At 43.8% G+C, this 26891-nt stretch overlaps 2 protein-coding genes across 2 annotated transcripts in view; both read left to right on the forward strand.

The window, feature by feature from the left end:
* The window catches only part of LOC310867021 (cytochrome c-like), a 453272-nt gene that overhangs the window by 56678 nt on the left and 369703 nt on the right, over positions 1-26891 (forward strand). The window lies entirely within an intron of this gene.
* LOC310866999 (peptidyl-prolyl cis-trans isomerase FKBP14-like) lies at positions 17975-24994 on the forward strand. Its single transcript, XM_083776793.1, has 4 exons — positions 17975-18298; positions 19346-19497; positions 21645-21772; positions 23657-24994. Exons 1-4 carry the CDS (start codon positions 18102-18104, stop codon positions 23813-23815), a joined length of 636 nt encoding a protein of 211 aa, XP_083632919.1. The 5' UTR covers positions 17975-18101; the 3' UTR covers positions 23816-24994.

Here is a 26891-nt window from a genome sequence, read left to right on the forward strand (position 1 = left end):
CTTCTTCAAAAAAACACCTGGAGAACACAAAAGCCACGGTCAACACCCACAATAACATCCTGTGAAAACTAGTGAACTCCCAAGTGGGGCGCAGACCCACAAACAATCCGTGCAACTGCCATGGCCCTGTCTTTCTCTACAGCAGAGTATGCCTGCTCAAGCTGGAGCCGATCACGTCACACCAAATTGGTCGACACAGCCCTAAATGACACCTGTCGCATCATCACGGGATGGGTCAAGACAACACCTGTCCCGTCCGTGCCTTTATGCGCTAGCCGGCACCTCCCCCCGCACATCAGACGACTGTGTAACGCTCAAGATGAATGGAAAACACAGGAGATAGACAGTGAAGTCTGGAATGAAATGATAGAGAACACCTCACACACACAGTTTCCTTTCGTGGCCGTTTACATTCGAGGGTCGCTGGTCCTCTCGAACGGAACAGTTTAACGTCATGCCCAGGACGAAAAGATATAGAGAACACCATAATGACAAATAACAGCAGGAAGGCATGGGCCACAATCCACCGTCTTGGCAAAGACCACACCACCCATAATTCACAACGGTCACAGCAAACTCTGTTGCATCACAACTGGTGTAGGTATTGGATGGAGCCCGCACACCACAGGTATAAGAAAGACGTTCTTTGTTGAAATACTGACAGCGTTTCGATCCATTTGATCTTCATCAGGTCATGTGTACACAAAACATACACTTTTATACTAAGGGAGTGCCCCCATTAAACAATCAAAATACCACATTTTGGTGCCCCTCCCATCACTGCAGGTGTGACACGTCAACCCTGAGTGAGTAGGTGGGGACCCAGACATATTGATGTAAATATAGTCTGTTCAGAAATTCTAGTGCCTCTCATAGAGCTTGTAGGTGATGCAGAGGAGGGAAATGGGTCGGTAGCTCTTCGGGGATAATGGGTCTTTGCCAGGTTTAGGGATTGCAACTACTCCAGCCTTTTTCCAAACAGAAGGGATGGTTTTCTGTGCTATGCATGTGTTCAGCATCCCCACAAGCCAGGTCCTTGCGATAGGTCCCAGGTGCTGTATCATTTCTGCCAGTATGCCATCAATCCCTGCTGCTTTTCCGGGTTTCAACTTTCCCATTGCAGTTTCACGTTCTTCTAAGTCGAAGGGTTTGGTTTGAGGGCTGGCTGATTGTGGTTGGTCTGATACCACTGTGCGATGGTATTCTATGTGGGTCGGTGGCGGTGTTGGTTACAACTGTTGGCCACCAGTTGTGACCAAGACCGCCACCGACCCACAGGAGAATACCATCGCACAGTGGTATCAGACCAACCACAATCAGCCAGCCCTCAAACCAAACCCTTCGACCTAGAAGAACTTGAAACTGCAATGGGAAAGTTGAAACCCGGAAAAGCAGCAGGGATTGATGACCTACTAGCAGAAATGATACAGCACCTGGGACCTAACGGAAAGACCTGGCTTGTGGGGATGCTGAACACATGCATAGCACAGAAAACCATCCCTTCTGTCTGGAAAAAGGCCAAAGTGGTTGCAATCCCTAAACCTGGCAAAGACCCATTATCCCCAAAGAGCTACCGACCCATTTCCCTCCTCTGCATCACCTACAAGCCTATCCCGTCACACCAAATTGGTCGACACAGCCCTAAATGACACCTGTGGCATCATCATAGGATGCATCAAGACAACACCTGACCCTGTCCCAACACCTGTTTACATTTGAGGGTCGCCGGTCCTCTCGAACGGAACAGTTTAACGTCATGCCCAGGACGAAAAGATATAGAGAACACCAACATGACAAATAACAGCAGGAAGGCATGGGCCACAATCCACCGTCTTGGCAAAGACCACACCACCCATAATTCACAACGGTCACAGCAAACTCTATTGCATCACAACTGGTGTAGTTATTGGATGGAGCCCGCACACCACCAAAAAAAAGAAAAACAACATACTATAGTATGCCCTCCGTGACCATGGACTTTAGCCTTTCGCTTTTCTGCAATTTAACCTTTTTTCAAATCCTCAACAATGATGAAGAATCGCGCACTATAGCGTGCCACTTAATGACCTTGACCAATATCAATGACCTTGAGCAGTATAAATTACCTTCAATAAGACTAGTAAATGACCTTGACCAGTATAAATGACCTTGACAAGTACAAATGACCTTGACCAGTATAAATGACCTTCACCAGTAGAAATGACCGTGACCAGTATATGACTGTGACCAGTATAAATTACCTTCATGAGACTAGTAATTGACCTTGACCAGTATAAATGACCTTTAGAAGACTAGTAAATGATCTTCACCAGTATAAATGACCTTTAGAAGACTAGTAAATGATCTTCAACAGTATAAATGACCTTGACCAGTATGCGGTCCGTGACCATGGACTATAGCCTTTTGCTTTTCCTTGATTTTCACCTTTAAAAAATCCTCAACAATGATGAAGAATCGCACACTATAGCGCGCCGCTCAATGACCTGAGACCATGGACCAATGAATGAAATACAACACATTGAGCAGGGCACTGCAGGGAGTTGAACCCCGTTCCGGTAAACCAGAAGTCCGACACCAGTGCCTTAGTTTTTGTGTTGTTGTTCATTTAAAGGTCCAGGTGTGCATACGCATGTGCCCCTGTGTGTGTAGGTGCATGTGTGCATGTGTGTGCACGCTTCAATGACCACTGTTGGACCCAATGGCGATCAAGGACCTCAGGGAGCCACCCATAATTCACAACGGTCACAGCGAACTCTGTTGCATCACAACTGGTGGCCAACAGTCGTAACCAACACCGCCACGACCCACAGGAGAATACCATCGCACAGTGGTATCAGACCAACCACAATCAGCCAGCCCTCAAACCAAACCCTTCGACCTAGAAGAACTCAAAACTGCAATGGGAAAGTTGAAACCCGGAAAAGCAGCAGGGATTGATGACATACTGGCAGAAATTATACAGCACCTGGAACCTAACGCAAAGACCTGGCTCGTGGGGATGCTGAACACATGCATGGCACAGAAAACCATCCCTTCTGTCTGGAGAAAAGCCAAAGTGGTTGCAATCCCCAAACCTGGCAAAGACCCATCATCCTCAAAGAGCTACCGACCCATTTCCCTCCTCTGCATCACCTACAAGAGAGGCTGCTACTCCAACGCCTCATACCACTCATAGACACCAAGCTGACTAAAGACCAAGCTGGTTTCCGTCCCGTCCTGTGCTGGACAGAGCTCAACCTCACCCAACACATTGAGGATTGGTTTGAGGGAAAACAAATAACTGGAGCAGCAACTGGAGGGCGAAGCAAGCACGCAGGCAGCTTGTGCCTGCCTGCGTGCCTGCGTGCCTTCCTCATGTGGAAGCTGCATAGTTGAGTTTGTGTGTGTGTTTCTTTTTCTGTCTTTCTTTCTTAGGACGAAGATCAAGGTAGACGCCGTTGGAAGGCTCAACACAAGCCGATGCCCCTAGAGATCCATCCCAAAGCTTCCCTCAGGGAGTCCAGCAAGCCAGCTAGCCAGCAAGCCCGCCCAGTCAGCCAACGCAGCCAGCCAGCTCCGCCAGTCAGCCAGTGTAGAAAGTCAGGCTGCCAAGCCAGCGCACATCAGCCCTTGCAGTCAACCATTGTAGCCATACCAGCCTTGCTCAGTCAGCTCAGCCAGGCCTCTCTCGAGGCCTGGCTCTCTGTCTGCCTGGCCCGGTCTGCCCCGCCCTGCCTTGCAGCAACAGAACCAGCCTTGCTGGCAAGCCAGCCAGCTCAGAATACGAGCTCAGCAAGCCAGCGCAGCTGGCAAGCACGCAGTTAGTCTAAACCAGTTTCAGACTGGCAGGCCAAGGCAGACAGACAGGAAGACCGAGGCGCCTAGGCAGGCAGACAGGCCAGGAAGGCAACAAAGTGCAGGCAGGGGGACTGTCCGGCCTAAGGCTGCGCTGCAAGGGTTGGAGCCTGGCCAGCTCCTGCTGGTCTAGACTGAGTGGCTGTGGCTGCACAGTAAGGCTGCGGTAACCTAGTCTGGGCTTGCTGCTGCACTGGCTTGCTCAGCTCGCATTCTGAGCTGGCTGGCTTTCCAGAAAGGCTGGTTCTGTTGCTGCAAGGCAGGGCAGGGCAGACCGGGCCAGGCAGACAGAGAGCCAGGCCTCAAGAGAGGCCTGGCTGAGCTGACTGAGCAAGGCTGGTATGGCTGCAATGGCTGACTGCAAGGGCTGATATGCTCTGGCTTGGCAGCCTGACTTTCTACACTGGCTGACTGGCGGAGCTAACTGGCTGCGTTGGCTGACTGGGCAGGCTTGCTGGCTAGCTGGCTTGCTGTGCTCCCTGAGGGAAGCTTTGGGATGGATCTCTAGGGGCATCGGCTAGTGTTGAGCCTTCCTATGGCGTCTACCTTGATCTCCGTCCTAAGAAAGAAAGACAGAAAAAGAAAGACACACAAACCCAACTATGCAGCTTCCACCTGAGGAACAGAGACGCGAGAAAAGAACTGAGCGTCACTTGGGATGGTCACAAACTCTCCAACCATACCCACCCCATGTATCTTGGAGTTACACTGGACAGGACACTCTTCTTCAAAAAAACACCTGGAGAACACAAAAGCCACGGTCAACACCCACAATAACATCCTGTGAAAACTAGTGAACTCCCAAGTGGGGCGCAGACCCACAAACAATCCGTGCAACTGCCATGGCCCTGTCTTTCTCTACAGCAGAGTATGCCTGCTCAAGCTGGAGCCGATCACGTCACACCAAATTGGTCGACACAGCCCTAAATGACACCTGTCGCATCATCACGGGATGGGTCAAGACAACACCTGTCCCGTCCGTGCCTTTATGCGCTAGCCGGCACCTCCCCCCGCACATCAGACGACTGTGTAACGCTCAAGATGAATGGAAAACACAGGAGATAGACAGTGAAGTCTGGAATGAAATGATAGAGAACACCTCACACACACAGTTTCCTTTCGTGGCCGTTTACATTCGAGGGTCGCTGGTCCTCTCGAACGGAACAGTTTAACGTCATGCCCAGGACGAAAAGATATAGAGAACACCATAATGACAAATAACAGCAGGAAGGCATGGGCCACAATCCACCGTCTTGGCAAAGACCACACCACCCATAATTCACAACGGTCACAGCAAACTCTGTTGCATCACAACTGGTGTAGGTATTGGATGGAGCCCGCACACCACAGGTATAAGAAAGACGTTCTTTGTTGAAATACTGACAGCGTTTCGATCCATTTGATCTTCATCAGGTCATGTGTACACAAAACATACACTTTTATACTAAGGGAGTGCCCCCATTAAACAATCAAAATACCACATTTTGGTGCCCCTCCCATCACTGCAGGTGTGACACGTCAACCCTGAGTGAGTAGGTGGGGACCCAGACATATTGATGTAAATATAGTCTGTTCAGAAATTGTAGTGCCTCTCATAGAGCTTGTAGGTGATGCAGAGGAGGGAAATGGGTCGGTAGCTCTTCGGGGATAATGGGTCTTTGCCAGGTTTAGGGATTGCAACTACTCCAGCCTTTTTCCAAACAGAAGGGATGGTTTTCTGTGCTATGCATGTGTTCAGCATCCCCACAAGCCAGGTCCTTGCGATAGGTCCCAGGTGCTGTATCATTTCTGCCAGTATGCCATCAATCCCTGCTGCTTTTCCGGGTTTCAACTTTCCCATTGCAGTTTCACGTTCTTCTAAGTCGAAGGGTTTGGTTTGAGGGCTGGCTGATTGTGGTTGGTCTGATACCACTGTGCGATGGTATTCTATGTGGGTCGGTGGCGGTGTTGGTTACAACTGTTGGCCACCAGTTGTGACCAAGACCGCCACCGACCCACAGGAGAATACCATCGCACAGTGGTATCAGACCAACCACAATCAGCCAGCCCTCAAACCAAACCCTTCGACCTAGAAGAACTTGAAACTGCAATGGGAAAGTTGAAACCCGGAAAAGCAGCAAGGATTGATGACCTACTGGCAGAAATGTTACAGCACCTGGGACCCAACGCAAAGACCTGGCTTGTGGGGATGCTGAACACATGCATAGCACAGAAAACCATCCCTTCTGTCTGGGAAAAGGCCAAAGTGGTTGCAATCCCTAAACCTGGCAAAGACCCATTATCCACAAAGAGCTACCGACCCATTTCCCTCTGCATCACCTACAAGGCTATATGAGAAGCTGCTACTCCAACGCCTTGTTGCCACTCATAGATACCAAGCTGACTAAAGACCAAGCTGGTTTCCGTCCCAGCCGCTCCTGTGCTGGACAGAGCTCAACCTCACCCAACACATTGAGGATGGGTTTGAGGGGAAACAAATAACTGGAGCAGCATTCAGAGATCTCTCTGCTGCCTACGACACTGTCCAACACCGCACAATGGTCAGGAAAAGCCTCCTCAACAACAGGCGCTTCTATGTCCAGTTAAATGACCAGAGGAGTAAATGGAAAGCCCAAAAGAACGGCCTCCAACAAGGTAGCGTGCTCGCCCCCCTCCTTTTCAATATCTACACAAACGACCAGCCACTACCCAATGCCTAATGCCAGCGTTTCATCTACGCCGACAACCTCTGCATTACGACCCAACAAGCAGACTTCCAGAAGATTGAGTCTGTCCTTGAAAGTGCCCTCCAAGAAATGTCAAGCTACTACAATACAACCACCTGAAACCCAACCTATAGAGAACACCTCACACACACATAATTTCCTTTCGTGGCCGTTTACATTCGAGGGTCGCTGGTCCTCTCGAACGGAACAGTTTAACGTCATGCCCAGGACGAAAAGATATAGAGAACACCAACATGTCAAATAACAGCAGGAAGGCATGGGCCACAATCCACCGTCTTGGCAAAAACCACACCACCCATAATTCACAACGGTCACAGCAAACTCTGTTGCATCACAACTGGTGTAGGTATTGGATGGAGCCCGCACACCACAGGTATAAGAAAGACGTTCTTTGTTGAAATACTGACAGCGTTTCGATCCATTTGATCTTCATCAGGTCATGTGTACACAAAACATACACTTTTATACTAAGGGAGTGCCCCCATTAAACAATCAAAATACCACATTTTGGTGCCCCTCCCATCACTGCAGGTGTGACACGTCAACCCTGAGTGAGTAGGTGGGGACCCAGACATATTGATGTAAATATAGTCTGTTCAGAAATTCTAGTGCCTCTCATAGAGCTTGTAGGTGATGCAGAGGAGGGAAATGGGTCGGTAGCTCTTCGGGGATAATGGGTCTTTGCCAGGTTTAGGGATTGCAACTACTCCAGCCTTTTTCCAAACAGAAGGGATGGTTTTCTGTGCTATGCATGTGTTCAGCATCCCCACAAGCCAGGTCCTTGCGATAGGTCCCAGGTGCTGTATAATTTCTGCCAGTATGCCATCAATCCCTGCTGCTTTTCCGGGTTTCAACTTTCCCATTGCAGTTTCACGTTCTTCTAAGTCGAAGGGTTTGGTTTGAGGGCTGGCTGATTGTGGTTGGTCTGATACCACTGTGCGATGGTATTCTATGTGGGTCGGTGGCGGTGTTGGTTACAACTGTTGGCCACCAGTTGTGACCAAGACCGCCACCGACCCACAGGAGAATACCATCGCACAGTGGTATCAGACCAACCACAATCAGCCAGCCCTCAAACCAAACCCTTCGACCTAGAAGAACTTGAAACTGCAATGGGAAAGTTGAAACCCGGAAAAGCAGCAGGGATTGATGACCTACTGGCAGAAATGTTACAGCACCTGGGACCCAACGCAAAGACCTGGCTTGTGGGGATGCTGAACACATGCATAGCACAGAAAACCATCCCTTCTGTCTGGGAAAAGGCCAACGTGGTTGCAATCCCTAAACCTGGCATAGACCCATTATCCACAAAGAGCTACCGACCCATTTCCCTCTGCATCACCTACAAGGCTATATGAGAAGCTGCTACTCCAACGCCTTGTTGCCACTCATAGATACCAAGCTGACTAAAGACCAAGCTGGTTTCCGTCCCAGCCGCTCCTGTGCTGGACAGAGCTCAACCTCACCCAACACATTGAGGATGGGTTTGAGGGGAAACAAATAACTGGAGCAGCATTCAGAGATCTCTCTGCTGCCTACGACACTGTCCAACACCGCACAATGGTCAGGAAAAGCCTCCTCAACAACAGGCGCTTCTATGTTCAGTTAAATGACCAGAGGAGTAAATGGAAAGCCGAAAAGAACGGCCTCCCACAAGGTAGCGCGCTCGCCCCCCTCCTTTTCAATATCTAAACAAACGACCAGCCACTTGAAACCCAACCCATCAAAAACCCAACTATGCAGCTTCCACCTGAGGAACCGAGACGCAAAAAAAGAACTGAGCATCACAAACTCTCAAACCATACCCACCCCATGTAACTTGGAGTTACACTGGACAGTTTAACGTCATGCCCAGGACGAAAAGTTATAGAGAACACCAACATGACAAACCCTACACTTAAACCCTCTATATTTAATAAAAAACAATTCTGGACAGGAATCCTGTATTGCAGGGGTGCCCAAAAGGTACATCGTGATCTACCAGTAATCACAAAGGCTGTGCAGGTAGACCATATGGCATGCCCCTGTATATAATCTATCACTTGAATTAAGGTGACTTGACACCAGCTCAAATGTTGCACACAAACATCAGTAGCAAAAGTACAAAGTTATTGTGACAGTAATAATTGCTATAGTGTGTGTTCAGTAACAGGAATATTCCTGTCTCTCCAGCTCTTTAATAAATAGAAAAGGGTTTAATCAGGAGTTGTAGTAGCCACAGGATAATCAAAGCGGTGGATATTGCTCTTGTCTTCATGTCTTTATGTATGTAAATTGTCTTGTTGTTTGTGTTATGTCAAATGCGTGTATACATGTTCTGCATATACTTGGCTGCTGTGTTGCAAGATAATGGGAGTTACTGATACTATGGGACTGAATGGGAGTGAAAGGGAGGTACTGTTACTATGGGACTGATACTATGGGAGTGCATGGGAGTGGATGGGAGTGAATGGGAGGTATTGTTACTATGGGACTGATAATATGGGAGTGAATGGGACTGAATGGGATGTACTGTTACTATGTGACTGAATGGGAGTGAATAAAAGTGAATGGGAGTGAATGGGACTGAGTGGGAGTGAATGGGAGGTACTGTGACTATGGGACTGTGTTTAACAAAAAGCTGGAGAGACCGGGAGACCTCTGTTACTGAACAAACACTATAGCAATGATTACTGTCACAATATCTATTTAACACTGTTACTGAACACACACTATAGCAATGATTTCTGTCACACTATAGAGCTATTTAACACTGTTACTGAACACACACTCTATAGCAATGATTACTGTCACAATACAGAGCAATTTAATTTAGGTAACCAAATATACCCCAATAGTAGATCTTTACACTCTCAATAGTTCAATTGTTGTTAAGCATCTGCTTAATTTCCAAAAAACTACACAATTAGAGAATGTAGAAGATTGCTACTTTTGATCCTTTAATTATATAATGCTGATTGTAGCATAGTGGTTAGTGACTGAGCTTTGTTAACATGAGTGCCCGGGATCGTTTCCCACCAATTTCAAAGAATGTTTGTTGCTTCGCGCCAATTTTCACAGAATGTGTGTCCTTTACCTACCAAACAATACTCTTCTCACCTCTAGTCGATTATTTATTCAGCGTTTGAACCACGGACCAACATTTGACGCCATCTAGTCTCTCAGACCCATTTGAGCCACTGACCACCATTGTGAGAGTCTATTAATGTGAAATGGTGGTCCGTGGCTCAAACATGTTATCACTTTTTAAGTTACTTGTTGTGTTTAGAATCTGTGACCAGTGCCAGCAGAATATGCCTCAACTCGATTTTTACAGATTACAGTAAATTATTAAAGTACAGAATGTAAGCTTTCATATGATGTATCATTCAATGAAATTGGACAATAATTGAAGGAGATATGACCATCTAAAACTTGTTGAAACAGAAACCCCAAAGCAGAGAATAAGCCATGCAAAGAATCCTGAAATTTTAGCACCACTTGAATGGGTGTGACAATAGATACTTGTCCACAACCCTAATTTCTTGCATAATCACTGACCACCATTGTGAGAGTCTATTAATGTGAAATGGTGGTCCGTGGCTCAAACATGTTATCACTTTTTAAGTTACTTGTTGTGTTTAGAATCTGTGACCAGTGCCAGCAGAATATGCCTCAACTCGATTTTTACAGATTACAGTAAATTATTAAAGTACAGAATGTAAGCTTTCATATGATGTATCATTCAATGAAATTGGACAATAATTGAAGGAGATATGACCATCTAAAACTTGTTGAAACAGAAACCCCAAAGCAGAGAATAAGCTAGCCCTCCAAGCAGAACCCAAATGCTACTGAAGTTTCTGACATTTGTTCGACCCAGTGCATTGGGTCCTGTTCCACGTCGTCCATGCCACCTGTTTAAAACATTTACTCCATGTTTCGCTGCTCCCCGCGCTCTATGACGATATTATTCAGTGTGAGGCTTTCTGAATATGTAAAGTATAAGTACACATACATGCCGCTGCGAATATCTCCTGTGGCGCGGAAGCCGTTAAGTATTTTTAATATATGTTTGCCCGATTTGGAAGCTTGGATTATTCTTTTCCTTCCTTGTTTATTGACACCTCATTGTACCGCCTATCTGGCTAGCTAGTGGCGCTATAGCTATGACACAGCAGATCAGAGGCAGGGACGTAGCCGCACAAGCCAACCGCACACCGGGAGGCGGTACAATAAACGGTAAACAAACAAGAAGAAATAAAGCGACCAAATCGGTCAAACAAAGATTAAAAATACTTAACGGCTTCCGCGCCACAGGAGATATTCGCAGCTGGATGTATAGCTACTTAAAGTTACCGAATTCAGAATAACTCAAGGAAAATAATGGCGTCACATGCCGCGGGTCCTATTTTAGAGAGAATCTCCACTTCCGCGTATAGGAATTTCCATACGAAAATACAGTAGTGAGCAGGGACCCAACGTAAAACTCAACAAAATATCAGAAAAGTTTTACGTAGGGTCCCGAGAGGGGCTAAGAATAAGCCATGCAAAGAATCCTGAAATTTTAGCACCACTTGAATGGGTGTGACAATAGATACTTGTCCACAACCCTAATTTCTTGCATAATCACTCCCCCACCCACTAACCACTCCCCCACTAGGTTAAAGTAAAAGTAAGTTAAAGTAAAGAAATATAGGACTGAAGTTGTTTAGTGTATATTTTGTAATACAATCTAAAAAGTAACTAGTAGGCTAACAGAGTTTTCAATGGATATAGGCTATGTAGTTTTAGACCAATGCTTTAACATGTGTGCAATGAAACAAAGGGCAGAAGAATGAGATCTAACACCTTAGGTGCCCCAATAAACCCTTTTGAAAGTACAACAATTCAATTTAACTTATACACTACCTGGTTGTAAATAGCTGCAGTACAGAATTTTATGCAGGTCTACTTTAAGCAATCAAAGTCAGACAATTGACCCAGTATTTTGCTATTTAAAAAAAACAGATACAGCAAACAGCAAGTCATAATGATCATTAGTCAATTGATACCGTTTCGTAGAGACGGCCTACACGACGCGTGATCTTGGCGCTGGGTGCGCGAGGGAAAAAATAAAGCTTTTTCCCGACATTTCCTTTTCAATTGATACCGTTTCATAGAGACGGCCTACACAAACGTTCTATATACCAAATGAAAGCCTGCATTTCATAGTTTACATAGTATATAACCTTTTTTTAAATGAGCAAGAAATGAGTGACACAGACGGCTAGCTAACTAGGCTAGCTAGCTTCTAGCCTGTTGTTTGTTGGTGAAAGACTCCAAGTTGGGAAGTGTATTTCAGCGAGTAGCTATACGTGGTTTTGTTTATTTACTCCAAGCTGGGAAGTGTATTTCAGCGAGTAGCAGCGAGGGTTATACTTTACAGAAAATAAACAAAACCACGTATAGCTACTCGCTGAAATACACTTCCCAGCTTGGAGTCTTTCACCAACAAACAACAGGCTAGAAGCTAGCTAGCCTAGTTAGCTAGCCGTCTGTGTCGTGTGTTAAAGAGCCAAGATCATACGTCTTATACGTTCTTTTAATCATAACTCGCTCATTTCTAATGTGAGTCTATAAATGTAACATGGTGGTCCGTGGCTCAAATACTTAATGAATAATGGACCTCGACTAGATGGAAAAACAATTGTGTTTGTTTTGGTAAGAAGGAAAAACACTCGGTCATCGACGGGCCCGTTGTTTATAAACCTTCAACAGTAACCATTCGGTCGTACAAACATCATATATAAACATCATAACAAGTAACTTCAAGTGATAGACGTTTGAACACAAAAACAACAACAGCGTTAAGTATTAAATAACATTTAATCACTTACTTGCTCCGAAGACGGACCCGGAAGATGGTGACGTGGTACTTCCAAACAAACACTGACCAAGCCGACCTCCACGCGTCTCTTCCGTATTTGAGGACGGCGGCACTTCCTTCCGGTGTGAGGCCACGCCCGCGAGATTTAACAGCGAATTTATTGTAGTCCTTCTACGTTACATCCGGGTCCCTTGGTCCCATCCGCTTCTCATTGAGCACCGAAGTCCTGACGTAACTGGCTCATCCCGACCATTCCCCTGGTCTACTATAAGCGTTGTGGTCCAAAAATAAACAAGCTGTCTCGGCGTTATTGTCAGGGAGGTGTCTCTGTATCGTTTGCAACAGTCAGTCACTCATTGATTGATTGATTGAAATATTTATTAACAGTTTGTAGAATTTACAGTACATTTTAAGCACAAACTCAATACAAAGACTGTCAACTGTGAGTGGACGACCCAATTAAGCATTACACTTGTAAATGCTCATATATGATACGGTCTGCTTCTAGCGAAAATCGAACTAATTCAGCAGCAGTAACATTAGCGTTTTCTCTCAGTCAGTTGATTCTTCATATCCATATGAGTGAAGCGGCCGGGGTGACATGTTTATTGTTCAAACACAGTTGTTATAATGAGGCTTTCAATGCAACTAAACAAATACATGAACCTGGGGACTGACGCCCTCTATTGAAAGTGACGTCAGACTTCGGTGCTCTATTGTAAATGCAAAATAGCTACGCGTGAATCTTTTTTTTTTTTTTTTACAATAACGTTATTTGTCAGAAAGGAAGCCATTGAGGGTTAAAATGGGTCTTAATGCTTCCAACTCATATAACTGTCACCAACAACACTTTTAATGATATTACATGAAGCAGACAGCCCTGTGATGAAACCTTTAGCATTACACTGTGGTTAATACGTTTTTATTCACAATGGAATGTTATTGTACTCTTAATATATCATGGTGTAGCACAGCACAGTAGATTCATATTTCAATCGATCTGGGATGTTAAAATTGTGCAAAACTCTGTTCAATGAATGGCCTCTTCTGCTACATTAAAAATTACTAAATATTAAACGTTACTTATACCTGTTATTGAGACTCCTATAGAGCATGTTGACATGGATAGCTTGGTTAGTAGTATCTCTGTTAGTTAATGCAGTTTGATTGATTAAATTAATAGCCTATTTTATTAGACAAAAATGTAGAACAGTAGTGTCATAGAGTGGAAAATGCCATTTGGTTTAATGTCACAGAATGCAGTGCCACGTAGAGCAGCATGATAAATGGTTACCTTTATAGTGTGTTCAAAAATGGCATATCTGCAAGTTCAGTGTCTTGAATGAGATGTGCTGTGAGTTTGCATATCTGCTATTGTCCAGCATAGGACCGTTGCACAGTGAAGTATAAACAAGGCTTTAGGATTTATAAGTCGTTTTTAGAATATAATAGAATATTCACTCCAGTGAATAGCATTTATCCATTTAGATAACTTTTTGATGTTATTTAATTACTTATTTTTACACAGAAACATAATGTGTGTCTTTACAATAACTGTAATGTAATAATAATACTAATAATGTAATGTAATAATTATTAATTAAATAGCCTTATTTTATTCTGAAGGCAACCGGATGTCTTAAATTAGCTAGCTCTCAGACAGGAAGTTCTAAATTAGCTCAAAAGACGGAGCCTGATTCACAATACACAAGTTGTATGGCGTCTATATCGTATGACGCCGAGAGGCTAAAGCGGGGAAACGTTTTAGCTGTCAGACTCGCTTGCTTTAGTCGTTGTCTGCATGAGAACCACTGCTCCAGGGCCGCGGTGTGTGGTGTGTGTGACTGTGTGTGGTGCTCGATCTCTGCCTGCATTAGCCCTGGAACATGACTGCCATGATAATTATCATGACAGTCATGCGGTAACTTTGCCCTGTTTTTTGCAGCCGCTGCATTTACAAGATTTCCGTATATTTAAACATTCAGATTTCAAATATAAAGTACTCACAAAGTTTCCCACGGGTGTTAGTTAGTAGCAGCGCGAGCGATTAGAATTGCTGCGTCCCGCGTTCTTTAATAAAATGCATTTTTGTCCGAGCTCTCCGGCTACTTTTTTCAAACGGGGTTCGTTTGGGAAATCCACAGTTGCACACCGAGAGCGCACTCGCCTATTAGTCTGTATTGGCAGGGCGGTCAGCGTACCTATATCGAACACACCGAGTGCCACCATCCTCCCGACCGATAGGGGCGCGTAGTTGAAAGCCAATGGCAAAATAACACCTCGGATAAAAATGCTTTTTATTAAACAACGCGGGATGCAGAAATTCTAATCGCTCGCGCTGCTACTAACTAACACCCGTGGGAAACTTTGTGAGTACTTTATATTTGAAATGCGAATGTTTATATATTTTAATTATTTGTAAATGTAGCGTCTGCAAAGACCAGGGTGAAGTTACGTCATGACCCTCGTATGAATACGAGGGTCATGTTTACAGGGCTATGCCTGCATCAACTGCGGGTCCTGCTGTGTCTGAGACACAGTGTCTCTCAGCTTAATCAATAGGACGATCCGTTTATCGACCGCTCACCGCTGTATTGATCGAAAATAACGTCACTCCATGTTGCACAGTTCCTTCGTTTCCCCTGTGCCCAATAAGAGAGCATCAAATCAACATTCAACATTCTTTTTGATACAATGTGTATACCTGTTAACACTTCAATCAGTCAATACAATTTGTGTCTAGGCTAATTGATCTTAATATATACATTATATTATTATTATTATTATTATTAAATATTTAAATGAACACTTTATAAATTAAATTGGGATCCCTAAAGGGGGGCGGGGGGTCCATGCACGGACCCCCCTCTCGTGGCTTATTGCTTACATTTTTTTTTTTACATTTTTTTTTTTTTACATTTTACAGTAATATGCAATGTGGCCCTCTGGAGTGTAGGGGAGACGGGGGTAATGTGAGACACTGGGTAATGTGAGACACCCCCTGTATCACATGACCACAAGACATTTGTGTCATGTGACCATTATATGTTGAAGCCCCTCCCATTTCCTACCTGCCATGGAGGAGAGGACCTTATTGTGCTGTGGTAAGCATGTTTTTTTCACAAAAATATGTTTTTTGCATGTAAAAGTTAATTTTCTTGTCGTCAACATAATCAGCTGTTGTGTCAAAGCAAATTAATTCAGGTAGAAAAACTTAAATCATACACATTGATGAACTACCATCATATACATCCATGAGATTGCTGCTAGCTGAAGATTAGCCTGAATTGCTAAAAGAGGTCCTGTTTACCAAAATGTGGGTGTGGGGTAAAGTGAGACAAATGCTCTGGGGTAAAGTGAGACACTGTCTCACATTACCCCACCATGAGGCACAAGTTAAGTTCAGTTTTAAACATATTTTAATCTAATATTACATTGCATATGTTTTATTTTCTATGTCATAAACATTGTAGAAAATGCCAAGATACACCAGAAAGACAACCTGGGGTGGAACCGCCCTTGTAGAGATGGAGAAGGCAGCCGCTGAGAGCAAGGCAGAAAAGAAGATAATTCACCAGAAATATATGCACAATTGCACAAATTATTCCTGGGAAACACGAAAGCATGGGAGAGACCCACATTTGCTATAAAGGAAAACGATATGGCACATGTTCTGAAATGTGATGTGGCGAAGAAGCTGCCACAACCTAAACAGCGTGGAGGAACCACACAGAGAGAGCAAATCCTCACCTTTAGAAACCAGTGACTTCCAGGAAAGTCTGGATGGCAACCGAGGAAGGTCAGTGACGCTGGAGAGACAGCTGACCTCCAGAAAAGACTGGCGGGGTAACAGGGGCCAGCAACCCCTGTCGCAGCACTCGCAAGAGGGCACCAAGCAAGCTACAGAACGTACAAATAAGCAATACCCCCAGAGTCTCCCGAGAGGAGGGGAGGAAGGGAGACTCGATAGGACAGATTCAACGACAACAACAAGTGACACCGACTCAGAGAAGGCTTCTTTGACTCGAATACACCAGAGTAAGGCTAAGTGTGGACACTGGACAAGGATGGACACATGCACACCGCACAGACGAACAGTCTGGTGAGATGTAGGAGAACCCTAGGCATGAGGCAAACCATAGTCCTAGAGACCTCAGTGCCTGTAGTCCCCCAAGAACACACAAGGCCGAGGGAGCCTCCTGTTGGTTCAGGCATGACAGAAAGGACAGTGGGCGGATCTTCGGGGGGTTCCCTGGGCGAGCTGGTCGCTGGGGTGTGGTCAGCACTGGTTTGCTGCACCTGGCCAGCAGGTCACTGCGTTCCCTGTTGGCCGGGTGTGGCCAATGCTATAGCTGGTTTCACCTCGGTGATGGCTGTGCCCGGGGCGCCCCTCCACAGATTTGTCTATAGCTGGGGGCCTGGAGGAGAGGGGCAGTGACTTGGCCAAATCACTGCTGACCCGCCAACTGGAGAGTGTAGTTGTTGAGGGTTGAAACACTCTAAGACGTTTGGAGACCACCTGATAACCTCTCTTCCAGGCCAAGGCTTCATCCATTAGAAATGGATTATAATCACATCGTTGATGTATTTACAAACTGTAACCTTGGCTGGAATGTAGAGTAGACCTAGTTGTAGCTGTAGCTGTTCTAGCTGGTTCTGATGGTGCTGAGCCCCTACTAGCCTGCTCTAAGGGTCAAGTGTTCCGAACCCAATTGCTGTCTACTATGCTAAAGTGACACAGATACATTCCCGGTCCTAATGGGTTAAATGGGGGGAAACTTCGACCGAGAGAAACGTTTATCTCTTTTAGCAAGTGTTGCTTTTTGTAGAGATGTGAATTGTGTGCGTGTGTGTTGTGTTCTAATCATTTGAATGTTAATTAAAACATTTTGAATTACAGAATGTTGTCTTTGATTCTGTTCAGACTTACTTTCAAGTGTTTAGAAAGAAAATGTGGTTAATGACCAATTCCCATGATTCTGTTACTAGTCTGACATTAGTTTTGGAATGTGTGGTTGTCAAGCTAGCTGTCAGTGTTCTAACTGTTAAAACAAGTGTTTTTATGGTAGTTTTAAAGTGAAAAGAATAAGTGGTTCACTTTACCCCATTGATTTTGATGGTCTGTCTCACTTTACCCCAGCCCTGGGGTAAAGTGAGACACCTGACCACTTTTTTTAAAACAATCATATGTTCACTGCCCTTTGTCTTGGATTCATTCTAATCATTTCCATTTTTAGGAAACATCCCAAATGAATGGGAAATATGTAAATTTGACTGATATATCATTTTAGCTCGCCTACAGGGGAGCAAATGTAAAAAGTGTCTCACATTACCCCCGTCTCCCCTACTGTGGAACTACAGCGGTCCTCTCCAGTCTCCATCTTCAAAGTTGCCCTCCGCTCGCTGGCCTATAGTGCATGAACATGGAGCCTATCAAACCTGGAGTCTGTGTGTGAAATGAAAAAGAAATCACTGCAGTGGACGAGGTGGGAGTGGTTAGAGGCGCGGTATGGGGAAGAATGTAGCCAATCATTGGAGAACTTCCTGCAACAAGTTAGTAGAATGAGACGTCGCTGCCACGTAGAAAACCAACTTGAGCGCAGCGCTGGCTCGTGCCGTTTAGTTGTTACCTCATTCGTAACTTTGCAACACATTATTGATCCGTTCATTCGGGGTTTTTTGCCGGCGGCAGGATGTTGCTGACCGCATTGAGCTGGCTGAGCTCGTCTCTCTTCATGACCCTCGTCAGTGGACTCCCTCAGCCCGAGCCTGAGGTGAAGATAGAGGTTCTCCACAAGCCTTTTCTCTGTCACCGCAAATCCAAGTATGGGGACATTCTCTTGGTGCACAATGAGGGATATTTCCAGAATGGTACAATGTTCCACTCTAGGTAAGTTTGGTCGAATGAATGAGATGATTCCATTCCAAATGTTTTTTACCCCATTAACTCTCCCGAGTTTACAGACTTAGCTGGGTGTCTCCCCACCATGAATCCTGAGCCTGAGGGTACCTGCATGGATCTCACATTGATAAACTCTGGACAGTCTGTGTGTGTGTGTGTGTGTGTGTGTGTGTGTGTGTGTGTGTGTGTGTGTGTGTGTGTGTGTGTGTGTGTGTGTGTGATATCGAGAAAGGCCGTCATAGGCAGACCTGTATCCCGAGAGAAGACAGACTATGCACCCACTGCACACTAAATGGGGAGGCATACTATCATCCGACAGAGCATTGCTCCGAAGGAGCAATGCTCCGAGGTGCGCTGCGGGTCGGGAGAGGGTGGCGGTTAGGTTTAGGTGTCTGCCCCGGGGGAGGTTAGGGTTAGGGTGAGGGAGGAGGTAGGTTGTCGTTCGGACCAATGCTCCGTCGGATGAAAGGCATGCACTCCACTAAATGAAGTGGAAACCGAGCTACACTTCCTAACCATCTGTCCATTGTACCAAGACATCAGAGACACATACTTCCCACAGATCAGATTTTGAAAACATGACCAATGACAAAAAACTCCCATATCTGCTGGGCGAAGTACAACAATGTGCAAACATAGCAGCAAGATTTGTGAGCTGCTGTGATAGGAGAAGGATATCAAATGGAACACAACCACCCTAAAGACTAATCATTGTGTATATTCCTGCACTATACCTGCATCGAGTGATCTTGGTCACTCGATCTATTGAAGATCCTGACCTTCAAAGTACATCATTTTAGTTTTGATTGTATTGCTGTATTGTTCTTTCTGCTTTGGCAATGTAAACGTATGTTTTCTCATGCCAATAAAGCCCTTTGAATTGAATTGAATTGCGTGTGTGTGTGTGTGTGTGTGTGTGTGTGTGTGTGTGTGTGTGTGTGTGTGTGTGTGTGTGTGTGTGTGTGTGTGTGTGTGTGTGTGTGTGTGTGTGTGTGTGTGTGTGTGTGTGTGTGTGTGTGTGTGTGTGTGTCACAGTCGTACAAGTGGTGACAAGCAGGCAGTGTGGTTTACTCTAGGGATCAGAGAGGTGATCAAGGGCTGGGACAAGGGCCTCCAGGGCATGTGCTCTGGAGAGAAGAGACGACTCGTCATCCCTCCAGCCTTGGCCTATGGAAAGGAGGGGAGAGGTAGGCCTATAATGTTCACAACCTTAAAACATAACGTGGGTCTAATTTATCTACAGATTTTTAGATCCACAAAGTGGACCACATTTGAGAATATGAATACACCATAAGGCCAACAACAACTGCATCTCCTGTCATTACTGTACAGTACATTTGGACCATAACAAAGTCACATACAAATGCATTGCATTACAACCTTTTTTACTTGACTACAGTGCAATATCAATAGTAAATGTATCTGTAGTGTAGCCAAATGTAAGCCACTGAACAAAACATTTTTTCCCCCACATGCGCGCACTGTCTTCATTGCTATTATATTTACAGTCCCGTAATGGATGTATTTTCTTCGAATAGCAGTGTAGCTAAATGTTACCAGTGTCTCTGCAAAGATTTAAGTAAAAAAAAATTACTAAATATTATAAATAATTAATATTTATTTCTCCTTGATAATGAGGAACTACAGTATAAGGAACAAGCACTTTTTTTAAATGTACAAATACTATTGAGAGATAGTCCATCTGCCCATGTTAATTTAATAACTCACGTGACTATATTGGGGGGGTCCATAAATAATTAATTCCTTTTAAGAAGGAAGCTGCAGGTCACAAATCTGCCTTCATGCCACGATTGGTCACCGGACCAGACTGGACATGTCTGATCTAGTATTATGTATATATTGTTGCATACCTCATACAATGACTAATCCTTTGTAACTGCATTCTAGGGCTGCCTGCCTGAATGAGGTTTTAATGCATTTCTGTTGAATCAGCTGACCTCTTCTCAGCATGGAGCTTGTACAATACTATGCTTAGCACTGGTAAGCATACATGGCACCATAACCCTATAGCTAACACATAACCGTGTAACATTAAACTAACTTTGCTTTTGCTGAAGTAACTACTAACCTCCGGTCTAACAAGCAGCATGAATGATTTACTGTAGAAGTCGGAACGTGAATGAGGTGGAGGTGTGCTTCCGATTAGCAGCTGGTTTCTAGTTTGTCTGTTTTCCATTCATATTGATGCTACAAAGCTTGTTTTGTGTGTTTTACTGTGTTGGGAGACTAAGCTTTGCAGGTAATGCATGTAAACTAATTTTAAAATGAGATGGGGAAATACAAAATAGCAGATCTACGCGTTGCGTCTGCGTAGATATTTTTGCTGTTTGTCATATTATGTAGTAATATAGTATTGTAAAAGTAGTCAAAGTAGTTCTCACTTCACCTTTATGGGAAATACTTTATAATTGTTCATTTCCCTAATTTTATTTTTGTTTTACTCCCTTTTCTACTATAGTAAATCCTTTCAATTATTTAGTAGTTAAATAATCTTTCATCATGTTATGTCATTATATCCAAGAAGGAGTGGTACAGGTGAAAGATGTCATAACTCCTTCCCCATCCCACTGCAGCTCCGAGAGTGCAAAAAACAAACACTGATGAGTAATGCGACATTATGAAAGACAGATATCTACAAAAAAGACAATTTTCGAACGATCAAAATAAGCGATTCAGCGTTAAATCCACCACGCACGGTCGGAGCTGCAGTGGGCTTGGGAGGGAGATAAGGTGTGTGATTTTTTTTTAACCTGTACCACTCGGACTTGGATATGATGACATCAGATTAAGGTAAGAAAACGGTTGGCATAGCTTGTAGGTCTGCTATTTTTTAAAAATCGTAAAAATGTGGTGCAAATCTTTTAATATATATTCTTTCAAAGTGAATGTTTTTAACTGTTTTTAAGGTCTAAATGGATTAAAAACATGTTTTTTTTTAATGACTCCAGATTCTGTCCAAAAATCCTGTGACACAGTATCTCTATAGTCATATTTCATCCTAATTGGCTAACATTGAGTTCCAAAAATGGGTTAATAGAGGGTATGTGTGTGACATCATCATCAAACCCGGAAATTATGCAGGAACGCCTACTGAGTGGCAAAAAACTACTTTCTGGCCTTGACAGCCCAGACATCCACACAGAAAAGTCCTTTCCGATTGCATTAAACAATGTTAAACTCACTTTGCATGTTACTTTGCCACTCGATTTGCCACTCGATGTGCCATTCACTTTAAGCATGCGCATACCCTCTATTCAACAATGTTATTCTGTCTGCTTTTACTGACATGTCTGGTGATATTGTCCGTGGCCAGGTAAGATCCCACCAGAGAGCACTCTCACCTTCGTCATCGAGGTGATGGACATCAGGAACGGCCCCAGGTCACACGAGTCCTTCCAGGAAATGGACCTCAACGACGACTGGAAACTCTCCAAGGGAGAAGTAAGGACATTGCAGCGATTGAATGAGAACCTTTTTTTTATTGTACTTTTCCTTGTGGTTTTGTATTCTGGCACACTGTACTAAAGTGTTTATTTTCTTTTATTTTCTCAATTATTTTTCTCCCAATTTAGTCATTCTGTCAAGTCCCCTTTGTTCTTTAGTATCTTGTCACGGCTGACCCCTACTGGTTGAAGGGGGTGTATGGGAGCATGTGTCAACTGTGATACACATGACCCTGCCAGTAGGATGCTTCTTTTCACCCCCTTTCACTCGGTGAGGATCTTACCCCGGGTGCTGTGCTGTGGTGTCATGCTCGTAGAACGCAGTAACACTGCAAAATAAAATTGCGACGGAACAGTGCAAGTGTGTGTGCACGCTAGAACGCGTCCCCCTAGATTCAAGAGAAGACGCAACCCCCCCTATTTTCATGCCGTGTCAAGTACCGTGCCCAAATCAAATGGCTGCTACTTTGCATAACAACAGCTTTAACTGTTTACCTGAACGCAGGTTCTCATACACGGTAAGCAACACAGCAGTATGGCTCCAGTATAGGCTACTGCCGCTACTGCTTCTGTGGTGTTCTGCGTGCAAAGATTTGTGGAGATGGAGATTCGTCCAAAGCAAACTTTTTGCGACTGCAGACAGCGCAGTAAAGAAGTTTGTCTGATTATTTTACTTTACTCTACTTTTGTGTTTGTGTGACTAAGGTCGCATTCATACCAGAGAGCTTTGCTGCGATTAAAACGAATCCTGCTGCGCATTGTCAGAAAGTGCGCTTCGTTTGGCAGGTGTGAAGGCTCATTCGAATCCTAATGCGCAGCAAATAACCGCATTTTACTCCGCCCAAAAACGTGGGTTTCGCTTCGCTTCGAATCGCACTTGACTACGATTCGGTGCAGGTGTGAATGCAATCCGCAGTAAATAAAGGAAATGAAGCAAACATAATGTGGCGGGTGAGGAGCTGAACACAGTTGGAGACGTAGAAGGCATATTTTACGCAGCGCAAAGATGTCCCGTTACTGTGGATAGACGTGGTCGAATAAGGAGACTGAAGCCCTGATCGAAATGAGGACGTGTACATTAATCAATTGCTTAAGAAAACACATAAAAACACTGCAGTGTATTATAGCCTACATAATATTCTGTCTGTCTGTCTGTCTGTGCGTGCCGTAAACATGGAGTGCTGTCACTGTGTGGGGACTGGGGAGTTACTGTATATCAGTGCGCTCATGCAGCGCTGTGCTGCATGCCCAAAAGAACAGTGTGTGGCGGCTGCGTGCGTAGAGAGAGAGAGGGGGGGGGGGGTCCCAGACGGCTCGACACATGCACGTTATGAGTGTAATTTTATCACCATAGATTTCACTGTGTAGCAGTGTAGGCTATAGTTTATGAATGGAACACATTGATAAAGGTCCCCCCTGCTGCGTTTCCAATTGCTGCGAATGACAGTGTGAAGGCAAACCGCAATCAATTAAATATGCAAGAATTCCATTTCCCCGCCCATACGGATCTGAGTCTACCGAAGTATTAGGTGAGAATGTGACCTAAAACTCTCATAAACTATAAACAATATAGGCTTAGGCATGCTATTCTACCCAGTTCTGCTTCCCACTGAACAACCAAGACATTTAAATGTCCTTCTCACAGAGCTCACCTTCCTCCTCAAATCGTGTTTTCAGCTGGGACGCCAAGCCAGAGGCACCGCGAAGCCTTCCTATAGTCTCTCTGCTGTGGGGGGGGGGGGGGGGGGGGGGGGGGGTGGGGGGGGGGGGGCGGGAACTTGAACCCCTGCACCGCCAGAGGGAGGGGGGCCTACCAAAGCTTTTCTATTGTTATCCGGCTTTCACAGAGAAAATATGGATTCTGTCCTCTCTGTTTAACCAGGTGAAAGAGTACCTGAGGAAGGAGTTTGAGCGCCACGGCTACCCTCCCAACGACACCCACCACGAGAACATGGCGGCGGACATCTTCGCCAAGGAGGACGAGAACAACGATGGCTTCATATCCTCCAGAGAGTTTACCTACAAACACGATGAACTCTGAACCCCCTCCTTTGTCCTTTGTCGACTACCTTTTTTTCACAGAAGAAAACTGAATAACAACGGAATAAAAACTAAGCTATGACGACTAAAACTATGACTAAATATTTCGACAATTCCGTCAACAAATTTCGACACCATCAAGGCCTGCGAAAACACATTTTAGTCGAACTGTAGATTTAGTCGACTAAAATCGTATGACACTAAAACATTTCGGGTGACTAAAATGTGACTTAATTAAGCTGTGTCACGTTCAACCCATTGTATCGAAAAAGGTCTTTGTACAGTTGCATTAATTTTGGTATGATTGGAACTTGTGTGAAAGCTTCAAAGTGACCTTCAAGCATGGTAGAGAGCGTTGCATTTCAAAGAGCTTATACCTCAATACAAGTAAGTGTTCTTGAATGGTCTCATTAAAAGGATCCCTGGCTCTTAAGACAAATATGCCTTAAAACATTATACTTGTCCTCTATAACTCAAAATGTAAATTAAAACACCTCCAAATATTGTATTTCTTTCATAAATGGAGAATCTTTTACTCAATAGGAACTGCTCCCATCGCAAGTTGATGTCCATGTGTGATCCAGCCCTATGGCATGCACATGCTAATAAGTATTTACATTTTAATTGCTTTGATGGTCATATTATCCTTAGGAAGTATTAAGTTGTTTTTATTAGCATATGCATTCCATACTATACCATAGGGCTAGTTGGACCATATCGGAATATGACATCATCAACTTGCGACAGGAGCAGCTCATGTTGAGTGAAAGATTCTTTATGTATAAAATAAATAAAATATTTAAGGTATAATGTTATAAGTCATATTTGTCTTATTAGCCAGGGATCCTTTTAAAGTAAGCTAACAGTAACAAGACCTGTTGTGAGTTTGTAGATCTGCTATGAAAGTGGTTAAGAATATTTCATACCTCTAGACATTTCCTGAACCATTCCAACATCATCACCCAACATGTTTACCAAAGAGAGGAAACTAGACTGATCATTTCATCGGGTCCTGTTTCATCCCCAGTGCAGCTAATGTTGGAGGCTGATGTTGTCCTAAAGATTTATACTTTGTTTGTAATACATTTTGCAGAGACGTGCATGCTTGAAATATCATTTGAGTTGTGAGCTGTTACATGGCTGTTGGGAGAAAATGAAATAAGATTGCATATTTCCATAACTTGAGCCTCTGTCCTTGTCTTCAACTACTTAAACCGGTGGTTTTCAACCCTTTCCATATCAAGGCCCATTATTTACTCTGCATTTTAGCCACGGACCACCATTTGATGAGATTTAGCCTTGCAGACCCCAAACTAAAGAATATGTACACATTTCCATGCTGTATTGACGTTGGTACCATTAGGAGAGATAACGTAGGCAAACGATCAAAATAACAATTTGTCCTTCTACATTCTCTAATTGTGTAGACTTCTTGTAAATTAACTTAAGTATGTTTAACAATAATTGAACTCTTGAGAGAGTATTTAATTTTTTACACTCAAGAGTTAAAGATCTCTAAGGGTCCATTTGGTTACCAAATCTCCATTATTTAGCTCAAGGACCACTCCCTATACAGCACTTCATTGACTGGATCCTGCAGGGGTCCGTACTTGGTCCATTTCTTCTCCCCCCCCTACACCAAATCTTTGCCAAAAATAGTAAATCTACAAGCTCACAAAGTGATGAGCTTGTAGATAATCTTTTTTGGGGGCAAATGTTTGCCTATTATGATATGCCAAGAATAGAGATACCAAGGTTCAAAGTGGTTAATTAATGATCTGATTAATTTAGTTTATTTGTTGTAGTTGAGTGCAGATTTGTTCTGATTTCCCCAACACACAGGATAAGCTCCTCTCCAAAGATATAATCAATTGTTATTGTCTCATGTTGGAACAGATTACAGATTGATTATATGATCATATCATTCATCTTTTTCTGTCCAAAATAGTATTAAAAAGGATACTCTTTCGAACTCCTCTGTATAACAAAGTATTGGAGAATACATTTTATGTAATGCCCACAAATACCTTTTTATAATCACTGTAAATGAAGCAGACTAGTGAGTTTAGGCTGCCGCTAATTTATACTTTGCCGCATGATACACTTTTCAATAATAATAATGAGGAAAAAAAACAATGTACATTCCTAGAAAGCGAGAAGCTATGCTCCCAGCAGCTGGTTGTTCATATGAGTTGAATCTTTGCGGTTTTATGTGCCTTAAAACGATTGACGAGTGACTTATTCATGTACATAGATCAATGCTAGTACGGTCCAAGATCACAGTAACAATTCTGTATTCATGAATGAATGTGAGTTTTATAGGATTTCTTTTTTGCAATGTCTGCGGAAGAACTAATAAAATTACCACGAGAGCTTTTTAAACAAAACAAAATACAGTAGTTTATTTGGTGGCAGAACCATCATAATACTTTTCATAATTGACCAGTAGATGGCACTGTATTCACAAGTGTTAGTGCTGGAATAGGCGCTCAACTCCTGTGGAACTCTAATCCACAGTGGACTGAATTCACTCACCCCATTACAACTTCGGACAGTAGTTGAGAACTGTAATAAAATATGAAAATGAAACGGTGAGTAGTGAGTATACAGTACATCCAGTATATAAGGAACATACAGACAGAAGTAAAAAAAAAAGAAAGAAGAAGAAGCACTCAAATACAACAAAATACATTTTCATAATTCTCCAGTGATTATTTTCTGGATAATTTATACTTTACTGCACAACCTCTTGTTCCTTGGTAGAGTCAAAAGTATTAGCCTTATAGGGTCTCTGAGAATAAGAAGTAAACGTGGAATGTCTGTAATGCATTCAATGGTGGTGTACTTACAACTTTGAGCCATAACTGATCCACTTTGCATAATTATTCACCCTGATGTTGCATATTGATCTACCCATTTTGGGGCGGGAACCCCTTTTGGTGTTAGCATTATGTAATGCTCATAGCGTGCCACCGAGTGGCACGCTACGAGCTTGTAGGTCTGCTATTTTAGAAAAATGACTGACATAGAAACATAGCTTTTTCAGAAAACTGTAAGGATGTAGAAGACATTTTTAG

This window comes from Protomyctophum parallelum (assembly GCF_964188405.1).
Source record: "Protomyctophum parallelum genome assembly, chromosome: 1".
In the NCBI taxonomy this organism is placed as follows: domain Eukaryota; kingdom Metazoa; phylum Chordata; class Actinopteri; order Myctophiformes; family Myctophidae; genus Protomyctophum; species Protomyctophum parallelum.

Coding starts and splice junctions, on each gene's coding strand:
- LOC310866999 (XM_083776793.1), top strand. CDS start 18,102: ATGTTGCTGACCGCATTGAGCTGGCTGAGCTCGTCTCTCTTCATGACC. Junction 18,299..19,345: donor GGTACAATGTTCCACTCTAG/GTAAGTTTGGTC, acceptor TGTGTGTCACAG/TCGTACAAGTGGTGACAAGC. Junction 21,773..23,656: donor GGAAACTCTCCAAGGGAGAA/GTAAGGACATTG, acceptor CTGTTTAACCAG/GTGAAAGAGTACCTGAGGAA.